This window comes from Neodiprion virginianus, chromosome 4 (assembly GCF_021901495.1).
Source record: "Neodiprion virginianus isolate iyNeoVirg1 chromosome 4, iyNeoVirg1.1, whole genome shotgun sequence".
Lineage (NCBI taxonomy): Eukaryota > Metazoa > Arthropoda > Insecta > Hymenoptera > Diprionidae > Neodiprion > Neodiprion virginianus.
The window spans coordinates 5198586-5223131 of NC_060880.1; the positions used below are offsets into that span (position 1 = coordinate 5198586).

Here is a 24546-nt window from a genome sequence, read left to right on the forward strand (position 1 = left end):
CGTCAGGATCGAGCAGCGAGCGTCGCGATCGGCACAGCGGACGGACCGAGACGACCGACACAGGGCGAGCAGCATTCAGCAGTTCGTTTCTAGCGTGCGGCCGGAGCGGATTTCGGAAGAACCGCCGTCCGCCGACATAATCGACGTTTAGACGTTGAAACAATTCTCTGTAGCGATCGGTGAGAATCGTGCGATGTAAATCCGGTTTCCGGTGTTGCGGTAAAAAAAAAAAAAAAATAAGAAATATCGTTAAAGAGGAATTTCCGACCGGTAGAGACAGAGGGATGGATTGAATACGACGCGTGAACGAGGGATAGAAAACAAAACAGTGTCGAAACGGCTTGTTGTGCGTGCCGATTATACGCGGTGTGTTTGTTGGTTATATTGTTATCGGTTTGTTGTTTGTTTGTTTGTTTTGTGGTGCGCGCGTGAAGGGATAAAAGTGGTCTTGTTGACAAGTGGAGTGCGCGAGCGGTAATTGATACGAGTGTGATTGGAGAAACCGTCGTCTATTCACTCTTTTCGACTCTCGCCGCTTCTCGCGAGGGATAGAAAAAACAAGAAGAAGGCTTGAGCTATGTCTAGGTTCGACTGAGCATGCCGGCATCCTCCTCTCCTAACAGCTATCGCGACGCGGCCGGCCTCATGGATGTATGGATACTCTTCCTCGCAATTGCCGGTGAGTTTCATTCCCTACTTTACCGCATTACAAATTACAACGGCGTGTTTTCATTTGTTTTTCCCGCAATTGCCGGTGAGTTTGCTTCCCTCCTTACCACGCTGCAGCGCACTGTCATCTTTTGTTTTTCACGCAATTGCCGGTAAGTTTACTTACCCCTTTTACCGGTATCTTTTCTTTCTTATCGTCTTGCCTTATCATCCCTCGTGTTCCTACCGCTTGTTGTTGAAAACAATCGCACGACGCGCGCACGTGGGAATTTGCATATATCGAGAAACGCGTAACGCACGCTCTTCTTCTATTTTCTTCCTCTTCCTCTTTCATCTTCGTTCTCAGTGATCGAAACTCTCGCCGCGGAAGAAGAGCGTGTGCCGCCTTTATCTCTCGGAATGCGGTTATGCATCTGCCGCCACTCTTCGAGGTCGGCGAGGTCGCTCTGCTTCCGCGGTATATATATATACTCAGGGAGATCCTCGTCGTCGTCGTTTCGTGTCTTTTCCTCTTCTTATTTCGTCCGTTTTCCACTTAGCGCTGCTCTGAGTGTTTTTTTTCTTTTTTTTTTTTTTTAAATTTAATTCTTTCTTATTCCTCTCTTTTCCCTCCCTTGGGAGAATTTTCTCTGAAATTTGTTTATAATCGAAGAAAAGAGGTTGTCTCTATTATTCGAAAATATTTTCAATCAACTCGGATATCGTTATTTTACGCTTGAGAAATGATACGAAGAGTCGAAGCGAATTGCAAATCCCACGTGGATCTCCTCCGTGGTGCATTCCACGTGTGCACGGTTAAATGCAGTTCGTACGATACCGAAGTTTTGATCGGTCAGGCTTGATTGAAATTCGAGTTTTTAGGAATTCGGATTTCTGAGATTCCGATAACGGAAGAAAATGAATCATTGATATGGGTACTGAGTCTCAAATTCTCCATTTCATGACTAGATTGCTTACCTAGTTTCGTTTAATCAAATTTTGATCAATCTTGATCGATCGAAATTGATTTTTTTAGTGCTACGCATAAAACGTCCTGAAATTCTAATTGTGTTGTGAAAACAATTGTTATAATAGTTAAGAATATTTCTGTACGATAATTTGTCCCATTTTTATTTAAAATCCATACGCTATTGACTATTCTATGATTTGATATTCTCAATTCTGAATATCTTCAAAAGATACTCGATAATTATTTCCGACAAACTAATTAGCTCTTCTCTGCTTCCTTAGCGATATTATAAAAATCTATTGAACCTTAAAAATTGTCTGCTGTAAAAATTAATTGTTATTATTTGTCTTTTTTTCGTTCGAAATTAATATTATCTTCAAAATTTAGGCTATTCTATAAATGTACAGGTAAAAAAAAAAAAGTAAAATCGACTCGCTTAGAGTTTAGATGGTAATTGTCACATCTTTATTGAATTTAAACACTCTCGATTAAATATAAATTGCACGCTGATTACGTTTAATTTCACATTATAACGTTGACGACGCAATAATGCATTTGTCGGCAGAATTATTGTTTCGCTACTTTAGTATTGTCTAAAAAATTCATCAAACCGTAACAATAGAACAAAAAATACTGACATCGCGTATCACAATTAGTTGTCGTTATTTTTTTTTCCCCCTTAAATTTGATTCCAACGGTTCCTATCCAGTTTCTAACTCTAGAAAGGTACCGAAAAATTCCTGGCATGAGAAATCGTTACTTTGCACTTTCAGGATCTACCGTTTGAAATTTGATAAACCATGATAATAAACAAAACTTGGCACGTGTCATCGAAATGAAAATTTTTGTCAAAAACCAAAATGGCCGTGCGAACTTCTTGAACATTCTTGTTTCTTTTTCTTTTCAAAACGAACTCATTGAAAGTCATTCTGATATTGCACGTAGCACAACGATTTTTTCCCATTTCACGTTTCGTTACGTTAACTTTACTAACTTGAGGCTCGTCGTTTCGTCCCGTTCTTCATTGTGCTTCGTTTTTTCGAAGCTGAACCGACGATGAGCCGGGAAAACATTTTTTCGCCACGTCTTCTTTGGCTCTTGGCCCCACTTAAGCCGGGCGTTTAACATCCCTCGATCCCCATTCATTCGAAACTTTGCCGAGCGTTATCTCGATTGAAGGGCTGCAAGTTGTAAGACGGATACTTTGTGCCTCCTCCTTCTATTTCGAGTGACACGTGTATTTCTGGACTCTGTACAAAACGTGCAATTAATTGCAACGTTTAGTTTCCTCTTCTCTCTCTTTCTCTGTCTCTCCCTTTCTCTTTCTATCTGGCAGCAGCGTTTCTAAGCCCACTCTCGGGAAAGGAAGCAAATGCCAGCGAAGTGGCGCCAGTCCTGCTGAAGAAGTCCTGAAGTTACACGCGCTGGACACACGATGAGATAGCGAGTCACAACGACGGCTGATGGCCGGATTTTTTTTCCTTCGTTTTCTTCTTAACCAGAGTGTCTAGCTGTCAGGGAAATCTGGAAAACTGAGAATTGTCAGGGAATTTGCATGCGTCAGGAAAAACCGGGGGGATGTCAGGGAATTCGGGCATGTGTGTCACGGAGTTTTTTTTTATTTTCTTCCTCACTAGCGTACGATTCTTTGAAATGTAGAAAATTACTCTCCGCGAGAGAATCGGGGGGGCTTTTGGGAATGGAGGGTATAAGGGACGAAAGATATGGGTTTTGGAGAAATTTTAAGCATTGATAAATTGATGTTGGGCACTGTGTAAAATTTGTCGAAGACGTAAACAATTACTAAAAACAGTGAATACTCTCAGGTCGATGTTTCTACCTTCACGTTTCGAGAGAACGGATAATCCTAATCTTCGGTTAGTTTCTCAAAATCGGAACGTTTATTGATACATTTGGTAATTCAGTTTAATCAAAATTGTACTGGAAGAAAAATTTGACTATTTCAACCTACGACGTAGATATCTGACGTTTAATTTTTAACTAATATGCATGAAAAAAGTGGTCAAATTATTAAAGTTAGGTTGAAACGAGTCCTGAAAAAACGTCTGTTTTCGTCTGGAAAACCGCAAAATGTCGGGGAATTTTATAACGTCATTGACGCTAGACGCCTTGCTAACTTTCGCGTTACTCTTATTTACACGTTTAACCGTTGGCAACGAAATTTACAATCTTAATTTTTTTTTTTTTATTGAGAACCAAAAAGTGAAGGTGGATGGTGGAAGGAAGACGGAAGATTGGAGAAATTTCTCGAAAAAAAGAAGCGTAAAAATTACCTCAATTTCCCTTTTTTATTTCTGTTTTTTCATTAGCTCGTTGAAGTTTGCAACAGTTTGTCGTAACTAGGATGAAGTTAGTAACGTCGCAGTAACGATGCATGTTTAGAGGAAAAATCGTTACTTCGCACATTTAGGATACTCTGAAATTCAACAAATCATAATAAACAAAGCGACAAACTCCGTGAAAGTCATTCTAAAATTGTAAAATAATGAATTTGTTCCCCTGACGTTTCGTTCGTTTTAATGACGCATTTAAATAGACGAAGAACTCGTTACTTTCCAACCCTTAGAATTACAGCCAATAAAATATAAAAAAATAACAGTAATTTTTGTTTTAGTCTTTCATTTCGTTAACCTCGATAACTTTAACTTAATTCATTTATTTATTTTCGACTTTTTTTTTTTTTTTTTACTTTCGTCGAGTATTTTTCTCTGCGTCATTCATCGTCGTCTTATTCGATATTAAATTCCTTCCAGCCTTTTCTTTCCGTTGCTGAATGTTGTTACAGGTATTATAATAATACGACGAGAATTGCAATTTATATATGTGTGTATATATATATATATATACTACTGTACTACTGTACTACTCTGGAAATTACGAAAGACGACCTGCAGCCTTAGTTAGTTATTTTTCGTCGTGGATGGGGTCACGTTTTCCACCATCGATCCAACCGGGGAACCGGAGAGAGAGAGAAAGAGAGAGAGAGAGAGAGAGAGAGACGACTCTTTCTCTTTTCCTCCCTCTCTCTCTCTCTCTCTCTTCTCTAACCTTTTCCCTCTCCTCTGTCAGTTTTCACGACTCACGAGCTTAGAGTCGTTTTGGGGTGTATAAGTTTCAAGGGTGGGCGAAGGCTTTGCATGCATACACGGCACGGTTGTTCTCTCGTTTCTCTCTAGGACGGGGAGAAAAAAGAGAGAGAAAGAGAGCAAGAGAAAAATGCGAAGAATCAATAGCTCCGAAAGGATATCAACCCACCCCCTTTTTTCTATACTATTGTACGGTGTCTACTGCTACTTTAATATCCTTAAATCCTGGAATTATCCTGGAAAACAAAAATTGCTACTTAAGTACTGGAAAAGTCCTGGAATATTTTTATTTATCCTGGTAAAATTGATATTATATATTTCTTATTAAAAACTCCGACGTTTCATTTGTAACACGCGGACTTGATTGCGTTAAATTTTAGCAGACGACGGACAGTGTAGTCTGTATATTAACTGCTGTATAATTATTATTTTTATTTAAAACCTAATCAGCTTATCCTGTCATTAAAGATTCATAAGAAATCGAAATTAAGGTCCTTGAATTTTTCAGTTTCATTATTTTTTTCGTCCGGAAACTTTTGGCATAATCCTGGAATCTAAATTTCCGAACGCAGTAGACACCCTGCCTGTATTATCTACTTTTTTTTTCATCTAATTCTTTGAACAATCCGTCCTCACATGTTATACGAAATATATGGAACTGATCCGTTATCTTGTAGTAAGTTTTTTTCTTCGCCTACTTAAACTTTAAGAAAAGGTTTGGCATCAGAATCCCATAGATATCATTGCGATTGCGAAATCAGGTTTATACGGTGAAATCGGTTCGTAAAGATTTAAATATGATTGTTTTATCGTCGTAACTGCAAAAATTATCGTTCGTTTGTGATTAGTGCTGCACGAATTGGGTGCCACATCGACAAAACGGCAAAGATAAATGCCATTATGAATTGACCGGCTGATCGAATGGTATCGGACCACGAATGATTTAGTTCCGCCGATTATATTAGACCTATGCCCGGGGCTTCTCCCGATAACTGCTCAACCTACTTTTCTTGCGAGAAAGGATTTTTGACGGGTCACAGAGAGAATTTTACCACTTCGACAAAAATTTTTGTAGATTTACAATGTAATGTGTGTTATTTGATAGCGGTAATCAATCGGTAACTCTCACGGTTTCGTAAATTTTACCGATCTTTATCCACCGAATAGATTTGGTGAACTGTACAAAGCGATTTGGTTGAATCTACCAGAGTGTGCGTTCAATATTTTGCTAATACTATGAAAAAAGTAGTAGTTCAATAAATTGACTAAATTAAAATCGAAATTTCATATTTATAAGTATATTTTATTTAGTCTGAATTTTGTTAGCGACTTTGAGACAATAAATGTAATTGAAAATATTGGGTTCCCACGATAAACCGCGGTCTGCATATTGATTTTTTCCAAAAAAGCAAACTTTCCTCCGAGTTCGGATCGACTGGTGTGAAAAAAATTTTAAACGATTATTATAACGAGTATAGAATAATAAAAATAAAAATAATAAATATATATATATATATATACCTATATACATACGTATGTGTCTGTATACATGTACATTATATATACCTGTAACGTATGAACACAAACAAGTTGCGTAATTAATCGCGAGTGTTAATTAAAATTTCGATCAAGTTGGCGGAAATTGGAAATGTCACTTAACCCCGCCTTGCCTCATCGCGTCCAGCAGCAGTAGCTCGTGATTTTCCCTCTCTCTCTCTCTCTCTCTCTCTCTCTCTCTCGCCTCCTCGCTTCCTTCTTGGTGCGAAGGTGGTTTTTTTTTTTTTTCCATTTCGTTTTCTTCGTCTCGCTCTATCTACCTTTTTTTTTTCTCTCCTTTCTTTTCGCGTTATCGTCTCTTTCTCCATTCCCTCATCGCGTCGCTCCCAGATTTTTTTCACTCTTCTCACGGGACACGGGACCTCCTTCTTCTTTCCTCCTCCTCCTCATTCTCCTTTTTCTTTATCCTCGGCATCGTGCTCCTCTTATCTGTTATCAAGATTGCAGACCTTCTAGACGAGACATGGGACACGGGGGTGTCCGGATGGCAACTGATGATTTTACATTTTTCACGAGCCCACGCTTCGCCCTATTTTATTCTTCCCTTTTCTTTATCTTCACTTCGTTTCTCGTTTGCGCAAAACATGAATTATAACGTTTCATGCACGATGACTGCCAACGATAATATAAGAAACAATAAAAAGTGGACAAAAGGTCGATACGTAACGCTTTGTATACTTTGGAAAGAAGAAAATTAATCACTAATCACGATACCTTAGGATAATCTGTTCGGTATATAATGCAAAGCAGTTTACAGTTTAATGTTTATGCAAAATTATTTTACGTAAGCGTTAGTACGTGTTGTTAACTCTTCGAGTCACATATTATTATGCTGAGTCAAATTTTGTAACAAGATTGTATTCCATGGTTTTTCGGCTCGCTGATTACGAACCTGAAATCAGATTTAAAACATTCAAGATGGTGGATCTAATATAGCGGAGAAAAATTTCAAATTTGATCGAATACGGTCAAAAAACTTTATTCAGGGGTTTTCCCGGTCGCTGATTGGGGATTCGCGGTTCTAAATTTTCAAAATCCGATTTCAGAGTCGTAATCAGCAACCCCAGAAATCCTTTGACAGAATTTTTTCTCCGGATTCGGCTGAATTTGAAATTTTTCTCTGGCATATTGAATCCGCCATTAAAAATTTTTTGAATCCGATTTTACATTCGTAATCAGTGACCCCAAAATATCGTAATTTATGTAAAACATGTATGTGCGTAGAGGGGTAACTTTCTCGGAAATTAATTATTCCTACAATTTTCACGATTTTTTACAATCAATTTGTTTCTAACAATATCAATTTACATTACATCGCATTAATTATTCTCGAGTATTGAAAAACTGTCGGTATACCATCGGAAATAGCAAAAAAAAAAAAAAAAAAAAACTGAAAGAAATATGTCGAAACGTTTGCTAGATGTACAAAAAACGGATCCAAAATAGGTGGCAAGAATCCTTGCCGCTACGAGTTGAAGGGTTAAAGTGCTACCTTGTATGTTATTGCGGTTTACTTAATTTTACATTACATAAACATTTACATTTACAACTTTATAAATAAATTTAAACTTCATTAGCGGTTAATCTTTGGGATACGGTTTGAACTTCGTATACTTTTGTATACATATACATACGTAAAACCCAACGTTTCAGATCTAACGCGCAAAAAATGTGAGAGACGAGAGAATGCAAAAATAATGAAAATTAAAAAACAAAATAAAAACAATCGAGGTAAAAATTGCGTCGTTGTTTCACCTAAAAAAAAAAAAACAGGAAAAAAAAACCCACCAAAAAATTTGTTTTTTGAAATTATTCGCGTACCGTATACGTAATATCCCAACGAAGACAACAACAGCAACAACAACGTTATTATTAACGACAAAAATAAATACAGAGAGTAAAAAACATTTGTACAAATTGCAAAAAATTTCAATTTTTTTTTTTTTTTTTTATTGTTTCTCTATCCCTCTTTCCTCGTTCAGAAGAATCGATTACGATGTTCGTAATTTTATACGTATGCAGATGTAGAAGCGATTCGTGAGCCCCGAACAAACCTCGATGACTGTATAAGGACGAGGACAACGTCACGTATAACAAACCCCGGTCAATAGTTTGCGGTCGTTCGTATCTATCGATCTTCGTGTGCGTGTGTATAACTCTCTACAATTTCACCACTCGTCCTGATATTTGGACTTTTCTCTTTACTCCGTTTCACCAAATCCTTGTCGCTTTGGTAGAGAGATTTTTATTCGCGGTACAGAATTGTAGCCTTGAGTATTGAACAATTTTTCAAACGTTATTCACGCCGCTAAAACGCTACAAGTTTACCGACTACAGGAATTTGATTACCGATTGTTTTTTATTGTTTTTGTATATATTTTTTTTTTTTCCAACCGTAAATGGTCACCTGGGATGAATATCGATCGATTTATTACCTTAATTTCTTACATGTTTTTACAATATTCGAACAATCGATTTTTGTTCGGAAAACTGAGACAGCTTTTTCTGCGATCCTTGAATAGTACCTACATATGTGTTTTTCTTTTTTTTTTTTTTCTTTTCTTGATTTTTAGTACTCCCTGTTGAAGGATTAACGAAATGTGACCAGTTAGGGTTGAACGAACTCTGCAAAATCAATCTTATCTCAATCAAATGTAATATCAGTTTATGGTGGAAGTAGTAGTAGAAGAGGAAGAAGAAGAAGAGATTTGATAAAAAACGAACACTGCAGTTTTGAAAAAAGAAATAAAGAAAGAAAAATAAAAAAAAAAAAAAAACATCAACAATTTATAATCAGAGAACTGCCGATCGTAGATATAAAATGTGACACTAAAAGTTATTAATTATTATTGTCAATCGTCATATCTGCAATGTCTTGCATGTGTTTGGTTAACGGTGTTAACAACAACAACAACAATATTCTTCCGTCTCTTCCTCTCGAAATTTTTTTCGTTGTTGCGAAATTTTTCTACCTCTACTTCTTACCTTTGGAATGAAAAATAATAATTGAAGAATATTTTTTTTTACATAGTGCGAAAAAGGTGAATCGATCAATCAATCATTGAATCCAATCAACCAATAATACCATATTCAGAGAAGTCCATCAATTTTACTTACAATTGTTAGAATTACAACAATCGTTGCTCGTACCTGTCGATGAATGTATAAATGCCAATCTTTGTCTTCCCGCCAGCGCTGTTACGTAACTGTTATTAATTATTTATCGGTCACGGAGTAATTGATTGATTTCATTAATCGAATTTGAAGGTAAAAGGAAATAAATAAATGAATAATTGACGCGCTTTCGCTTCTTCTTCGTCATTTACGTTCACTTTACAATATCCTTTTATTTTTACGCATTAAAATTCTTAATTCAATATTGAAAATCGTTCGATCACGTATCGGATCTTCGTTATGTGTATTACGTATATATAGGGCATTCCGTGACATCGCGATCAACATCTACGGTGATGTCTCAGATTGGTTTTATGATTTTTTTTTCCATCAAAGTGCATGACTAAAAACGCAATAACAATTTTTTTCACAAGTTTTCGACCCAGATTATCTGAAGAATGATTTTCAAAACTGTGAGAAAAAAACCCACACTCTAAAATGTGTAAAAATTCAGGAAAAATCTTACGAAATATAAGAAATTTTCTTACACTTATTATAAGATGAAGATTTCATACCTTCACCGGATAAATGAAAAATATGATGAAAAAAATTAAATAAAATTAATAAAATTGGATTGCATTTTTGATGTGAGAATGAACGTAAAATCTCATTATAACACGGACCGAAAAATATCTAGTCAAGAGGTATTATAATAAGCTTTTATATTCATTCTTATATCAAAAATGTAATCCGGTAATATTGATTTGTTTTTTTTTTTTTTGTTTCCCTTTGTCATTGTTCGTATTTATCTTTCAAAGTTGTAAAATCTCTATCTTCTAATAAGCGTGAAAAATTTTATTACGTTTTATTATATAGATATTAGTAAGTGGATTTTGTTTGTCCAGTTTTTAAATCACACTCGAGATACGCTGGATCGAAAAATTGTGAAAAAAAAAATGGTTTAGAAAACCTGTATCTGCTTTAGAAAAATCTGCTACCCCATCACTGATATCTGTTATACTGGTAAAATATATACAAGGAGAAAGAGAGAGAGAGAGAGAGAGAGAGATTCGTTTAACTGAAGTAAGAAATAGTGATCCAAAGATTTGCTTAATATTCAGGCGGTTTGAATTGACGCTGTGTATCTCGGTCCTTGAATTCTCCTCCACTGCTCTTCGAGCAGGTGTGCCTTCGACTCTATGGACCACCATACACACACACACACACACGCTGACAAACCACTTTCAACTACTATGAACTAGAAACCTAGGCGCTTGCAGCGGCAGTCGAGCCTTTGAGATCTTACCTGATACACTGAGAAAAATTTATTATATTAACTAGAAAAATTGAGTAAAACAGGTATCGTTAAAAAAAAAAAACAACAACAACAGCAAGCCGGAAAAATAGTTTTTCCGCCACACTTTTCATCGCTGTGAAAAAGAACGCGTCTGTAGGATCTGCCCGATGAACTTTCTTTTTTTATGAAATTTTTATTTATTTTTTTTTTGTTTCTTGGCATCCATTACAAAGTACAACAAACGCGTTATAAATAATTTTTTTTTCATCTTTTACCGGAGTAACAAAATTTACCCACAGAATACTGGCGATTTTTCTTCAAATTTTGTAAATAACACGAGAGAATGTGACAATGTATAAATCGAAGCATATATATATTATCTTTATGGTATAATTACATTGAAATTGTGTTAAACAGTGATGCAAAAATTAATGGAAACTTTCGCTAGGATTTTATCTCTTCATTTTTACATTCCGCGAATAAATTGGATTTATTTGAAAAGTCTCTCCTCGCGCTGTGCAGAGTTTTAATGCACCCTACCCGGCGTGCCTCGCTTCGTGTGAGGGGGGGGGGATTTTCATTTTTTCATCGAGAGTTTTTTAATTAAATTGACGGAACGACATCCTTCCGTACCCTGCATCATATCTATCCAGGTAGCGTATGTTATGTACATGACATTGGCTGTGTTTACACGATATTAATGATTGCGAATTTTCGACTTGACGTGACGGGTGGTTGGGTGGATTGAAAAATAAATTTAGCGAAGAAAAATTTTCATGTCGAATGAAAAAATTTAATTTCTATCAAATAATATTTATTCGGTTTCGGAAACGGCTGTTTTTTTTCCATTACGCTCAGTCACAACGCAGCCATTTGTTCGCAATTACGAAAATTTTGCCCAACGATGTGGAATTTTATTAACCCTTAAGCTGCACGCCGGGGTCAAAACGACCCCGCGGCATGTTCACCGAAAAATTCAATGTTGACAACATCCGAAATAATCTGATTTCATTTGAGATAAATAGTGAAATATCGTAAAAATTGTTGATTCGTTCGTTTTCCAAAAATTCAATTTCACTCAATCAAATAAATATGTTTCTTTCATCGTGCAATATTTCTCTCTCTCTCTCTCTCTCTCTCTATATATATATATATATATATATATATTTTTTTTTTATTTGCTGAAATATCTGCGTCTTTAAAGTTGCTCGGTCGATTTTCAGTTAAAAATATTGAAAATTCAGAGAGTTGTAATTTTTTTCAGTAGAATACTCAATTTTTTTTGGCATTTTGGGATTTTACGAATTTCCCTTTCATATTCGGAACTCTATTTTGCTAAGGGTAATTTGTTTGCTATGAAATATCATGGTTAAAGAATATCCCGTGATTTTTCAAGTCATCTGAATATTAAGTGTTATAAATACACAGAAGGTGTTCAGCTTAAGTATTAATGTCAATGTGACGATGAATTTTTATGAAAAAAAAAAAAAAAATCATGATTCTGAGATTATCTGAAGTTGTAAACTAACCGTGTATAAACAAAACAATTACACGTGCTGATGCCACGCTAATTCAACAACTTCGTAATCAATGTAGGCAATTTGCGAAATGGTGATTATAATTTTATTCGTTGCATTTCTTTTTTTTCTTCACGCGTTTCACTAACGTCAATAAATTGTTGCTCATCGATGAACAGGTACATGCATTGTATTCATATTTTGTAATGCATTTATAGTATACCGTATCAAAGAAATTGACTTTTTTTTCCTCAAAATTCAACTCGAAAATATTGTTCGAAATGACGAAAAAAAGATGCCGTCCAATTTTTAGCTCTCAATATTAATATTTAGAAGCGTCTTATCGCGATTCTCTATTTCCCATATAAATGACATCGTACATTTTTCTTTTAATTGTGAAATTTTATAACTTGTTCACGCATCAGTGCGTAGTGATAAGACCATAACCTATTTTTTTAGGGAATTGAACGCTCTACAATAAAGGTCTCTTGTCATTTTATGATAAATCTACTCTTTTAAAAGTTATTCGAGGTTGAAAGGTATTTAAGGATTAACACGTGAAACTTGGACACCATCATTCTTTCGTCATATGGAACGATATTTTCTACTTGAATTTTTAAGAAAATAATATTAGATTATTTTGACATAAACTAATGTACGGTAAAGTATTTCACACGTATACGTACAACGACGAACTCTCAATTAGCTTTTGGCAAACTTTCTGCCGGGGGCGATGATCTCAAATTTACATAAACCTGTAGGTTTTGCAAGGATGAGGATGAGATGAGATGAGATGAGATGAGATGAGATGAGGTGGTGGACTGTGGTCGGTATACTGTGGAGGGTAGGGAAAAGGATGAAGCAACCACCTCGTAATACGTATATGAGTCATTCCACGCCGATTCAAGCTGGGTCTGACCCTTGACCTTTCCGATTCGGTCCGCGAATCTTTATCTTGTTGTTTCAACTCTAAGAGGCACTTGGATTTTTTTTCAGATTTAAAACAAATATACTTTGATGTATTTGTAATTTTTCAAAACTATAACGTTGTTACTCCAAGTTTCAAAGTCTGCAAAAAATGTGCAAAATTTGGTATTAGGTACTGAGATTTTCGATCTAAGATTCGGGGTTAAATTTTTCTTTCTTAAATTAGACGCAGCAGAAGTCGGATTAATATGGACTTTTTTTTCAACCATTTTGACATGTAATACTGGATTTTTAAATTTTTTTACATTTTAGATATTGATTCAAAGATATTTCCGTATCGAAGAATTGCAAATGAATTAAATTTGATGAAAAAATATTTTTTGAAAATCAGAGTGCCTTTTAAAAAATGGTGAACCGAATCGGAGTTCGAGAGTCAGACCTAGATCGAATCGGCGCGGAATGCCTCATACATATTTATAATTCAGGATGTCTAGCTGTCAGGGAAATCTGGAAAACTGAGAATTGTCAGGGAATTTGCATGCGTCAGGAAAAACCGCGGGGATGTCAGGGAATTCGGGCATGTGTGTCATGGAGTTTTTTTTATTTTCTTCCTCACTAGCGTACGATTCTTTGAAATGTAGGAAATTACTCTCCGCGAGAGAATCGGGGGGGCTTTTGGGAATTGAGGTTATAAGGGACTAAAGATATGGGTTTTGGAGAAATTTTAAGAATTGATAAATTGATGTTGGGCACTGTGTAAAATTTGTCGAAAACGTAAACAATTACTAAAAACAGTGAATACTCTCAGGTCGATGTTTCTACCTTCACGTTTCGAGAGAACGGATAATCCTAATCTTCGGTTAGTTTCTCAAAATCGGAACGTTTATTGATACATTTGGTAATTTAGTTTAATCAAAATTGTACTGGAAGAAAAATTTGACTATTTCAACCTACGACGTAGACATCTGACGTTTAATTTTTAACTAATATGCATGAAAAAAGTGGTCAAATTATTAAAGTTAGGTTGAAACGAGTCCTGAAAGAACGTCTGTTTTCGTCTGTAAAACCGGGAAATGTCGAGGAATTTTATATGTCATTTACGCGCCAGAGACTCTGCTAATGTGTGCGTGTGTACATTTGCCCGGAGGTTCGTCGTTTGATAAATAGAACGTCTGCTCAGATTCTCACGGGAAATGTAAAGGATGGGCACCGGTGATGCAGTGCCGAGTATACGTTCAAGATGAAGCGAGAGACAGAGATCAGAGATAGAGAAGGAGAAAAAGGGAGCCTGATATATATTTATCGAGCTTAATTCTTACGCATTCTGCAAGCACGCAACGTGAATTTTGCCCTTTCCGGGCAGTTTTCTAGAGATAAATCGAAGGCTTGTTACCTCTGAAAGCAAAATCCCCGGGTTACGATGCCGAACATCAATTTTCGTATCGTTAGGAGGAGATCCTTCCACCCACAACGTCATCTTTTTTTTTCTTTCTCCTTTCTTCAAGACCTCGCTGATTTATATATATATATAAAAGTAGACTATACCGAACAAACTGATTAGTTTTTAGACTAGTTACTATAACAAATGAAATTTTTCTCAGTTCGTCAACGAAGTACCTTGATCATCACCGAATACAGAATTTTATTTTGATAGTCACATCGATTTCAGTGTGATTTTTCGGAGATTAAGAAACGATTCCGAATGATATTGACATCTCAGTGGTTTCGGTGAAACATCCCTTTGAAATATGTAATCTGGCTAGAATTTCTTTTTACATTACCAATTATGTATGCAGTACAAAAGTATATTGGTGAGGATGTATTCTGTGACTCATACGTACATCACGTATGATTTATAAACGAGACATGTATGTATAAACTTGGCGCGAATCAATTATATAATATAGACGGCAGTTTATGTTGCGAGAGAGAAATTGATACATCGACATCGGATGGAAATAGGAGGAAAAAGAGAAGAAAAATTAACCGTTTTTTTTTTTTAAATAATTATTAATAATTACTTTTTCTGTTTCTTTTTTTTATACTGTTTAATTTATTCCGGTGAAAAAAATTCATCGGTTTTTTTTTTTTTTCTGTTTTTTTAGCTTAGGTATGTAATAATAAGTTTTAGGAGTCTGAAGAAGTTCTTGCCCTTGGGGATAAACGTGGATTTTTTAAATTCTTGGGAATATTTCTTATACACATACTTGTTTTACTTAACTTTGGTGATGAAAGTTTAACGTTAAAATTTTATGATTGTGCACTTCGGAGGAATAGTTTGGTATGTAAATAAACTTGAAAACTCATTTCGACGCTGCTGCCGCTCCTGCTGCTGCGAAGATTGAGAACTACGATTCAGAATTAATAGATTATACTGATAATATATTCTCAAACCGCACTTTATCTATCCTGCATTCTGTGGTATACCATTCCAAACAAACGTTATATTCTCCAGCAACTGTTCAAGAAAATGATGAAATTCTTCGAGAATTTTTGGTTTCTAGAAAATTTGGAGAAATTCGTGAAATCCTCATCAAACACATTATCAGGGAAACATTGAAAACTTGTAATTCTGTCTTATTGTTTGTCAAAATCGTCTCAGTTATTATCGGTAGTAATTAACGACAAACTGATACCTAACGAAGACGTATAATTTTCCGATTTTCAATTGTTTCTAATGTAAATTTTGTTTCTAATCTTGAACCGCGCTTACACGACCGTTTCTATGACATGAACGGTGATATTTAATGGCGGTAAATCTTTGGGAAAAGCGAGATCTGGTAATCAGTTGGAATTCCGTGCTTCACTGAGAAAAATTGCATTTGTGAATCAAGTTGCCACCCTGTCAGAAACGCAATTGAGTTTACGATTAGCTTGCCTTGGCTCGATGGCACAGAGTTAACTAATAATTGTACATAATGTACATGCATTAGGGTGGTCCTTATTTGGGGTGTTGACGAATTCCGATAAGTGCGCCCCCTAGACACGTTTGAAATAAATTAAAAAAAATGTGTGCGAAAACGGAGCGCTGTAGTCCAATTAGAAGACGTGCCTCTAAGCTCGTTTTGTTTTTCATTTGAATAACATGGGATTTTCAGACTACTTCAGTCATTATGTTTTTGAGTTGTCCCCATGAACGCAAAAAATTCTTTTTTCACATAAATCTGTTGTTCATGGGTACAACTACGCGTATATTTTTCCACAAGTCGTTATCACAACCTTTACGCCCCCCCCATCCCCCTGATATTATACACGACGGCAAATTGATCAACGTGAGAATACCTCTTTTTAGCCGCTTGGTGCTTGACAGTATTTCACCAATTAAAAGGCAGTCTTATTTACGTCATAAGTTTGTAAAAAAAAATAATTGTACATGTGGGAAAAAATATGTATTTCAATTAGTGTATTTAAAAACACATCGTTTATACTTTATACTTTTTTAAAAAGTAATAATTAAAATTAAAATGTTTTGATCGCCGTCTGTTTTTCTGGATCGGGAAAGATTTTACGATATTCCGAGATCCATGAACAACAGATTTATGTGAAAAAAGAATTTTTTGCGTTCATGGGGACAACTCAAAAACATAATGACTGAAGTAGTCTGAAAATCCCATGTTATTCAAATGAAAAACGAAACGAGCTTACAGGCACGTCTTCTAATTGGACTACAGCGCTCCGTTTTCGCACACATTTTTTTAAATTTATTTCAAACGTGTCTAGGGGGCGCACTTATCGGAATTCGTCGACACCCCAAATAAGGACCACCCTAACATGCATGCATGTATATACATAAAATATATACATATAATTATATACACTACACACACATACACTCTACGATGTCCAAGGGTATATTGTGTTTGGCTAATTTACGTTAATTAATCAAGGTTGTTGGCTGATGCCGCTGGCGTAGAGCGAAAACGGAGCGGGTCCATCTCATCCTCATATAACGTGTTGGTGTACACTATATGTATATATATAATATATATATATATACTATATATATTATACCGTACAATACATAGATACAGATACCGAAACGACGCGTCGTCTTCTCCTTGCCGTTTGATCTCTCGAATCGCGGGAGGATCCTCAGGTTTCTGGGATAATTATTCCATTATTTCGACTGACCCGAGGGCGTCGTGTTTTAATTTGACATTATATTACAGGGATTGGAGAGGGTGCGAAAATATACCTCTGACATCTAATTTTCTCCCACTGCGTACATGCGTTATATATATTAATTATGTGATATGTATTTGAAAATTCTTTTCTTTTTTTTGTTGAAAAATTAAATAATTGAGTTGATAACGTTACTTTAACGATGAATGATTGGAAAAAATGGTCACTTGAACCCTTCGGATTTTCGAAAAATCAGCTAGTAAATATTAAAAAAACATAATATGTTCATGGTATGAAAAGTCAGCTCCTTGAAAGTCGTTCTAAAATTGTAGGATAACGATTTTTTTTTTCATCCACGATTTTTCGTTACGTTAACGTTACTTACTACCTTCAGCCCACTTAGCCATAGGCGTTTTTATGCTCTCTCAGGACTTTGTTGCGTAACTCTCATCGAGTGCTTGAAAAATCTCGAACATAATAATTTCTCTCTATCTGTAAGAGTTTACTCAGCGTTCGCTTCGCATTTTTGAGTCTGCCGATCCCGTTCCGATTTTGTTAAAAAATATCGTCATATCTGAAAAATATTGATCTGGTTGTCGTGAAACGTATTTAGCCTGAAATCTGGCCACACTTTGTAGCTGTCAACCGAGACATTGTTTAAACGGTCTGAAAATTCCTCCCCCCCCCCCCAAAAAAAAAAAAATTCTCAAAATTTTCATTATTCGCTTCATAAATGGAAATCCAATAAAAATTCTCTGACGGTTACAATTTCTTTCACAAGCCACGTTCTTGATACCTAACATTTGGTATTTTTTATACATTACATATTGTAACTCGTGCCTAGGTGGAATTTTTTTTTTTTTTGAGCAATTCCAAGGCTGCCACCCTTTTTCCTATTATTGTTACTCTTGCATTAAACTATCGCACAGGCGCTGGGTATCCAATTTTATTTAACGACCGATCGATCGATCAACGCCTCCAGCCTTCACCATTTTTTTCTCCCCCATCTCTGATTCACACTGCGCGCCATTTTGCGCTGTATGTACTACATAACCGTTACACCGTGAAATATTTCAATTCTCGAACCTGTTCGTTTTAGTAAATTTAGGTGTACAATGTAAAAAATGTATACAATGGGTATACGTAACGAATAATAGAACGAAACAAAGCCCTAAACTCGTTATTTCCGGGCCGCGATACGTTGCCCGATTTCTATTTCCATTTATAATTCCTGTTCTCGTATTCCGCGGATTCTTTCCGCGGTATTGCATCACGGAAAAATTAAATCGCGAAACGATTAGCCGAATTCTTTGAAATTGTTTCTTATTTTTTTTTATTTTTTTTTCTTTTATTTTGTTTTGTTTGCATTTGTATTCAGAGTTTATTATGAATGTTTTTATTATTATTTGAATATATTGATGTTTCGGTTAATTATCCCATTTTTTTTTATATGCCTGTATGGTGATCGTAATTTCTATAATTCGGTTAAGAGTACGATGAGAAATAATACTGCAAATATTACTCATCGATATTTTGTATGTTATATTGTATAATTGCATATAATCGTACGCGTATGTATAAATAATTGTTGCTTTATGAGGAATAATTTTTTTCTGTTTCAGGTAAGAATTACTTTCACGATGTTGTTGACGTATTATATTGTAATAATAGTCGTTGCGTGTACGCTACAACCGATTCGAGTGTGCCGAATTTTATCCGTGAGTAAAAATTCTTCAATTCATTTATAACAAATCACGATAAAAAAAATTTATCATTACTCTTTTAAAAAGTTTTCATATAATATAAAAGTATATTGTGGTGGATATTTATTTATTTTTTTTCACCTACGTCTGCAGGATAAACGGAAAGAAAGATGTTTATCCGGTTTAAACGATTAATAATAATTAATGCGATGCGGGTTCGTCGAATTCCACGAACTCGGTATTGAATTATCATTAGCAGAAAAACGTGCGTGATGTTTAGAAAGTGATTGAATGATGATAATTATCAATTGACAAGTGATAATAATTGATCTGTAATTATAAACACGAGTGCAGAATGAACAAGGGTTTTAGTTTTCCTAAAATTGATCGGAATTTTTTATAAATAGGTGCGATTTTCCAACGGGTGGGAATTATCAGCAATATTTGCGTCAGTCGCAATCCCTGCTGTTCTTCACAAAATCATTGTTAAATATTAATTAGTATTAGTTCTAAAACTCGATCCATCGATCAAATTTCATCCATGGAAAGAAACATGACGAGAAAATTGGCTATCCACGATCCACGGTCATTGATCGATTGAGAAACGTGTCTCTGGCTTTTCGGTTATATTTCGCATCGTTTCGATACGTGACGTTTTTTATTTTCTAGCGATTTTTTTGGTGATCGTAAATCACGATCATTTTTCACCGTTCAATCTATGCTTTGACGAATCACCGTCAGCCTCTAAGTTAATCGAACACAATAACGATTCTGTCGTTAACAATAATTAAACTTCTGATTATTGCGCCAATGTGTAATCAATCAATATAAAAAGAAATTCCGAAATCCAATATCGTTGATGAATTCACGAAAATTGTTGCCGTAGTTTAATTGCCATACTTTGTTCCTCTCTTTCTCTTTCTTCTTCTTCTTTTTCTTCATCTGCTTCTTTTTCTCTCTACCGCCCCTCGTATTATTCCCCTCTTTTCAACAACTTTTCTCCGCGAGTTATCTTTATCAGAATTATCGTTGTTTTTATTGTTATTATTATTTTTCCCTTTTCACAATTTACGACAGGTTAGTACGGATTTATTTGCTTGTTTTTGTCTCGGACGATAATTTCTTACTTTTCATTAACAGAGGCATGGCAAAAAGGAGAATAAACGTATGAAATATAAATTTTTATTTTTTAACTTTACAACTTATTCGATGTTTTCATTTTTCAATTACTTGTTTCTCACGTTACTTCTAAACGAAAAATTTGTCCACATCCGTCTTCGTATCAAAATTGTCGTTTTTTAACAAAGAATTCATGAGAAAAATTTGAAGCCAATCGATTAAGGCTGTTCATTGGAAATTGGTGTGGAATGCCTCATATCTATATGTATATGTATTCACTTTGGAAATTTTCCTGGGATGTTTTTTTTTCTTACTAAATGATCTTGAATCTTTCGTCAATTATTTTTCAAACAGTTGATTATACTTTTGTTTATAATCTGTGGCTAAATAATTTAATATCGCTGGATTGAGTGTATTATTTATAAGTCAAGCGAATCGAATTATCGTTATTACAGAAAGCAAACGAAGTGAGAAATTTCATTCACATAACGCGAGCGTGTCTTACGCGTTTTTTCACGCGTGTTTTTCGTCCGCAAATTACTCGTTTCTATAACGTTTAGAGGGAGTCTGCTAATGCGCACGCGCGTCGCACCGAAAAGACTACTTTTCGTAGGAGTGTCGAAAGTGGTCTTTTCCGCACTGCGCGCATGCGCCGTCTCGAACAAATCTGACTTTACGCGACCGTAACCTCAATTTCGTGCTTCGTGAAAAAACGCGTAACGTATTCGCGTTTCAATATAAATAATCGTTTCCTTCAAGGAGATACGACGGTTTTTTCGCCACCCGTATTTGCAATATTCTCAAGTCTACGACTTCACCTACGATGTCATATTCCAAACTTACGCTCGGTTCTAAAAAACCGAGTTTGCCTCATTGTTACACAATATACACTATTTCATTTCATCCACAAACTTACTTTGCGTACTTTGCATAAACTTGCAATTTATCGTCCCTTGCAATTGGTGAAATTTACCGTCGCGATTGAAAGATTTTCGAGCTTGTTTCGAAATGCGGAAGTCGTACGTGTTTTGTTGATATATACAAAGGACATGAGAGAGGAGAGGCGGAGGACGATGAGGATGAGGATGAGGATGAGAAATACGAGGGTTGTTGCATCAGGGTTTGATGCGGCCATCGTCGTGCGATTTCGGACTCTGTCTACACAGAAACACACACCCACACACATGTATACATATAAGTCGCTCGGGGTTTTATAGATTTTCAATAAAAAAGGAGAAAATCGAGTTTCTTCTTTCCTACCGACCACCTATGTACATACGTACATTATATACGTTACACGCACACGCTGTACGACGATACGCGTACACACCTGTATCTATATGGATAGGTACTCGATGCAGTATATTGTACACGCATGGGTATGCATGCATGGATATGCGTGTGTGTGTGTGTGTGTGTGCGTGTATAAGCTTGCAACCACCATTCGGGGGCTCCCTCAAACCCCGCAGCTCCTTTCGCGGCCTTTCAGTGAATCCTCGAACAGAGCCCATTGTCGGGATAAACGCTAGTTTGTATGCGAGGTCCCTACTCTTCTTCTTCTTCTTCTTCTTCTTCTTCTTCTTCTTCTTCTTCCTCCTCATAACCTTCTGGCTGAATCCCTATTTTTTTTCCCTCCACCTCGCCCCATCCCCAATCAATTCCTAACTCCATACCCGATCCTCGTTGTATTTTATCTACTCCATGCGTGTAATAGAGTGTTGTGTTTTATACGTTACTTGGTAGGATTCATACGCATGCGTATAAACGTGTTGCCTACAATGTACGACATGTGGACTGAGAAATTTGTTGTTTGAAATATACACTTTTTTACTCAACTCTCGGTATAGATATACCGGGACAATCTCTTGAAACTTGAAAATCGGCTATTAGTCCAGGCTGTCCATCCCGAGTTTTCAGCTGTCAAACTGTTTCTGCCCGTGATGTAGTTGATACGAATTTTCGAGGTTAGAATCTTAAATAATCGAGGCAGCGACTCGGAAAGGTTTGGGAAGCATTTGTTGATGGGTCGGAGAGTCGATTCTTCGAACAACGGTCGGAGTTTAACGCTTACGCTCTTTGAAAATTCAAACGTACACATTTTTCGTAGGTTGGCTCGCCTGCATCGCGGACAAAAATATCGCCGCGTGAAGATTTCGCCGACCAATGAGATCGAATTATTCGACGCATGCGCGGTTGACTTTCAAGTCCCAAGAGATTGTCCCGGTATTACGTATTTCATCGTGGTACTAAATATTTGAAAAAAATCCTTCAAGCCCTGCGAGAAATCAATCTACATTTATGCTACTATTTGATTAAAATATCAGCATCGTCAATCGCGCATTTCACGTCAATTGTCCACTGATATCAAACTCACGAAAAAGTTAAATTGTATTTGGCTGATAGCTGGCATAGAATACTCCGTATAGATTGTGCTGCTGCTTCGTATTGACTATTAGAGAGTCAATGATCGCTGATTTCTCACGGTAACAGATTTCTTCGCAAACAATTCGTCCCGCGACAAAATATACAATCCTACTAAAACTCTGGTAAAAACGTAGTTGTTTTTTTATTTTTTTTTTTATTTTTATTTTCATCTTCTTTTCTTTCCTTTTCTTATCCTTGTCACAGGGGGTTGTAAGGTGAAACTCGAAGTGCAACCGCATAGGTACAAGTGCACCCGCAAGCCGGGTCATCTCGCGTTACCAATTAAGGGTACCTTCCTCGTTAATGTATCTATTTTAGGTCAGGGGTCAGGAATTCTCCTTGCGAACGAAGATTGGTAATGCGATCAGCGTACGCCGTCGTGACCCGAGGAAAATTTTTTATTTTATTTTTTTTTTTTTTCGGCGGGAGGGGGGGGGGAGCACGCGACGGGCTTCCACCTTATTTTGCTTGCGATAAATGTTGTTGGGCGGTTGCGTATTGTTGGGTGGGTACAATTTATTGCGTCGTTGCTGTGAAACTGAGGATGAAAACCGAAATGATATATTAATAATTATAATTAATTGTATCTTATGCCTACAATTGGTTGACAATACTACAATATATGCGTAAGTGAAAGAAATATAGAAATAATGTAAAAATAGATCTGTTATACGTCGATTTTTTTTTTTTTTGATTCTCATTTTTTTTCCCTCTTTTTTTTTATAGAGCCAGTCATTTGCTGGCGTACGTGTACCGTAACGTCTCTATTTACTTTAAGACGAGGGTGTAACTTGTAACTTGTAACTCGACGTTACTTTACAATTAGTAAGATAACCGTAACACGGAAGCCATTCAAGCTGCTGTTGCTGCTGCTGCTGTTGCGTTTGTGAGTCACGGCAAAAATCCAGGGATGAGCAGAGGTGTATATATATATATGTGTGTGTATGTATGTATAGGAACAGGGAAGAAAAAGAAGGAAAGAAAAGATAAGTTGTAGGAACAAAACTAAAGTTATACAATCTCATTAGATTATGTGGGAGAAAATTTGATCGTGGAGTGGCTATATTTTCGATTAGAAATTATCTTTTGAAATTTATAATCTACAATTTAATTATATAATCTTATAATTTTTATTGACATTACTAAACAACCAAAAAAAAAAAAAAAAATCTGGCACGAACTTACAATTTTTGCAAATTACCTTTTTTTTTCCTTCTCCTTATAACGCAAACGAACCAATTCAATCGGTGCAACGAAATATATCGCATTATATTATACGCTTGACGATTATTTTGAAATATCGAAATGTACGACGTGAAATTTCTTTACATGTTTGTAATTTTGTAACTTCAACGATGGAGAAAGAGAAAGCGGTATAAGCAATAAGGAGGGAAATAAATTCTCGATTTCATTTGGGACGTTGTTGTAGAATGAAGTTTGGAATAGAAAGAGTGTGTCTTAGGTTCGTGGAAGAAGAAGGTGAAAGAGATAGAGGAGGAGAGAGTGCGCTGTGTCTTATTGTGTACGAAAAATTTTCCTCACGATCCAAGCCTAACTGCCTCGCTGTCGGCTTACGTTGTTTATTGCGCTTTTGCGAATTTCATATATGCGCGCGAACGTGACGGTATTAAACCTGCCTATTACAGGTATGACATGCCTGCCTGTAAAATGATAACTAGGAGAAAAAGATCCGGCACGTAATGCAATTATAATTTTGCGAAACGTATGTATGGGGCATTCCATGCCAGCTCACCGAGCCCGTAACGAATTTACATTTTCGACAATTTTTTAAAATAATTTTGTGAACATTTTTTTTTTTCTCTTCTCGTTCGTTATTCAAGCCGTTTCAAAAGCACCGCGTTGGTTGAAAACGATGATTTCAATACCAGAACGAAAGTGTGATTTCGGTTTTTTTCCATTTTGCCAGATGGATTCAAACATTTTATTTCAACAATGTCAACGTAAGTCGTACCATTTTTTTTTTTTTTTTTAAATTCTTTTTGATTCGGTCCTTCTTCTCGGGATATTCGAAAAATGAACG

The 24546-nt window shown here is 36.0% G+C and overlaps 1 protein-coding gene across 2 annotated transcripts in view; it reads left to right on the plus strand.

Annotated features, from left to right (window-relative positions):
- LOC124302350 (transmembrane protein 132C) overlaps nt 1–24546 on the plus strand; it is a 206579-nt gene continuing 182033 nt past the window's right edge. For both annotated transcript variants that reach the window (XM_046758461.1, XM_046758462.1), the window contains exon 1: nt 1–679. In XM_046758461.1, the coding sequence (XP_046614417.1) occupies nt 598–679 (82 nt within the window). In that variant the 5' untranslated portion in view covers nt 1–597. The remainder of the gene's footprint in view (nt 680–24546) is intronic.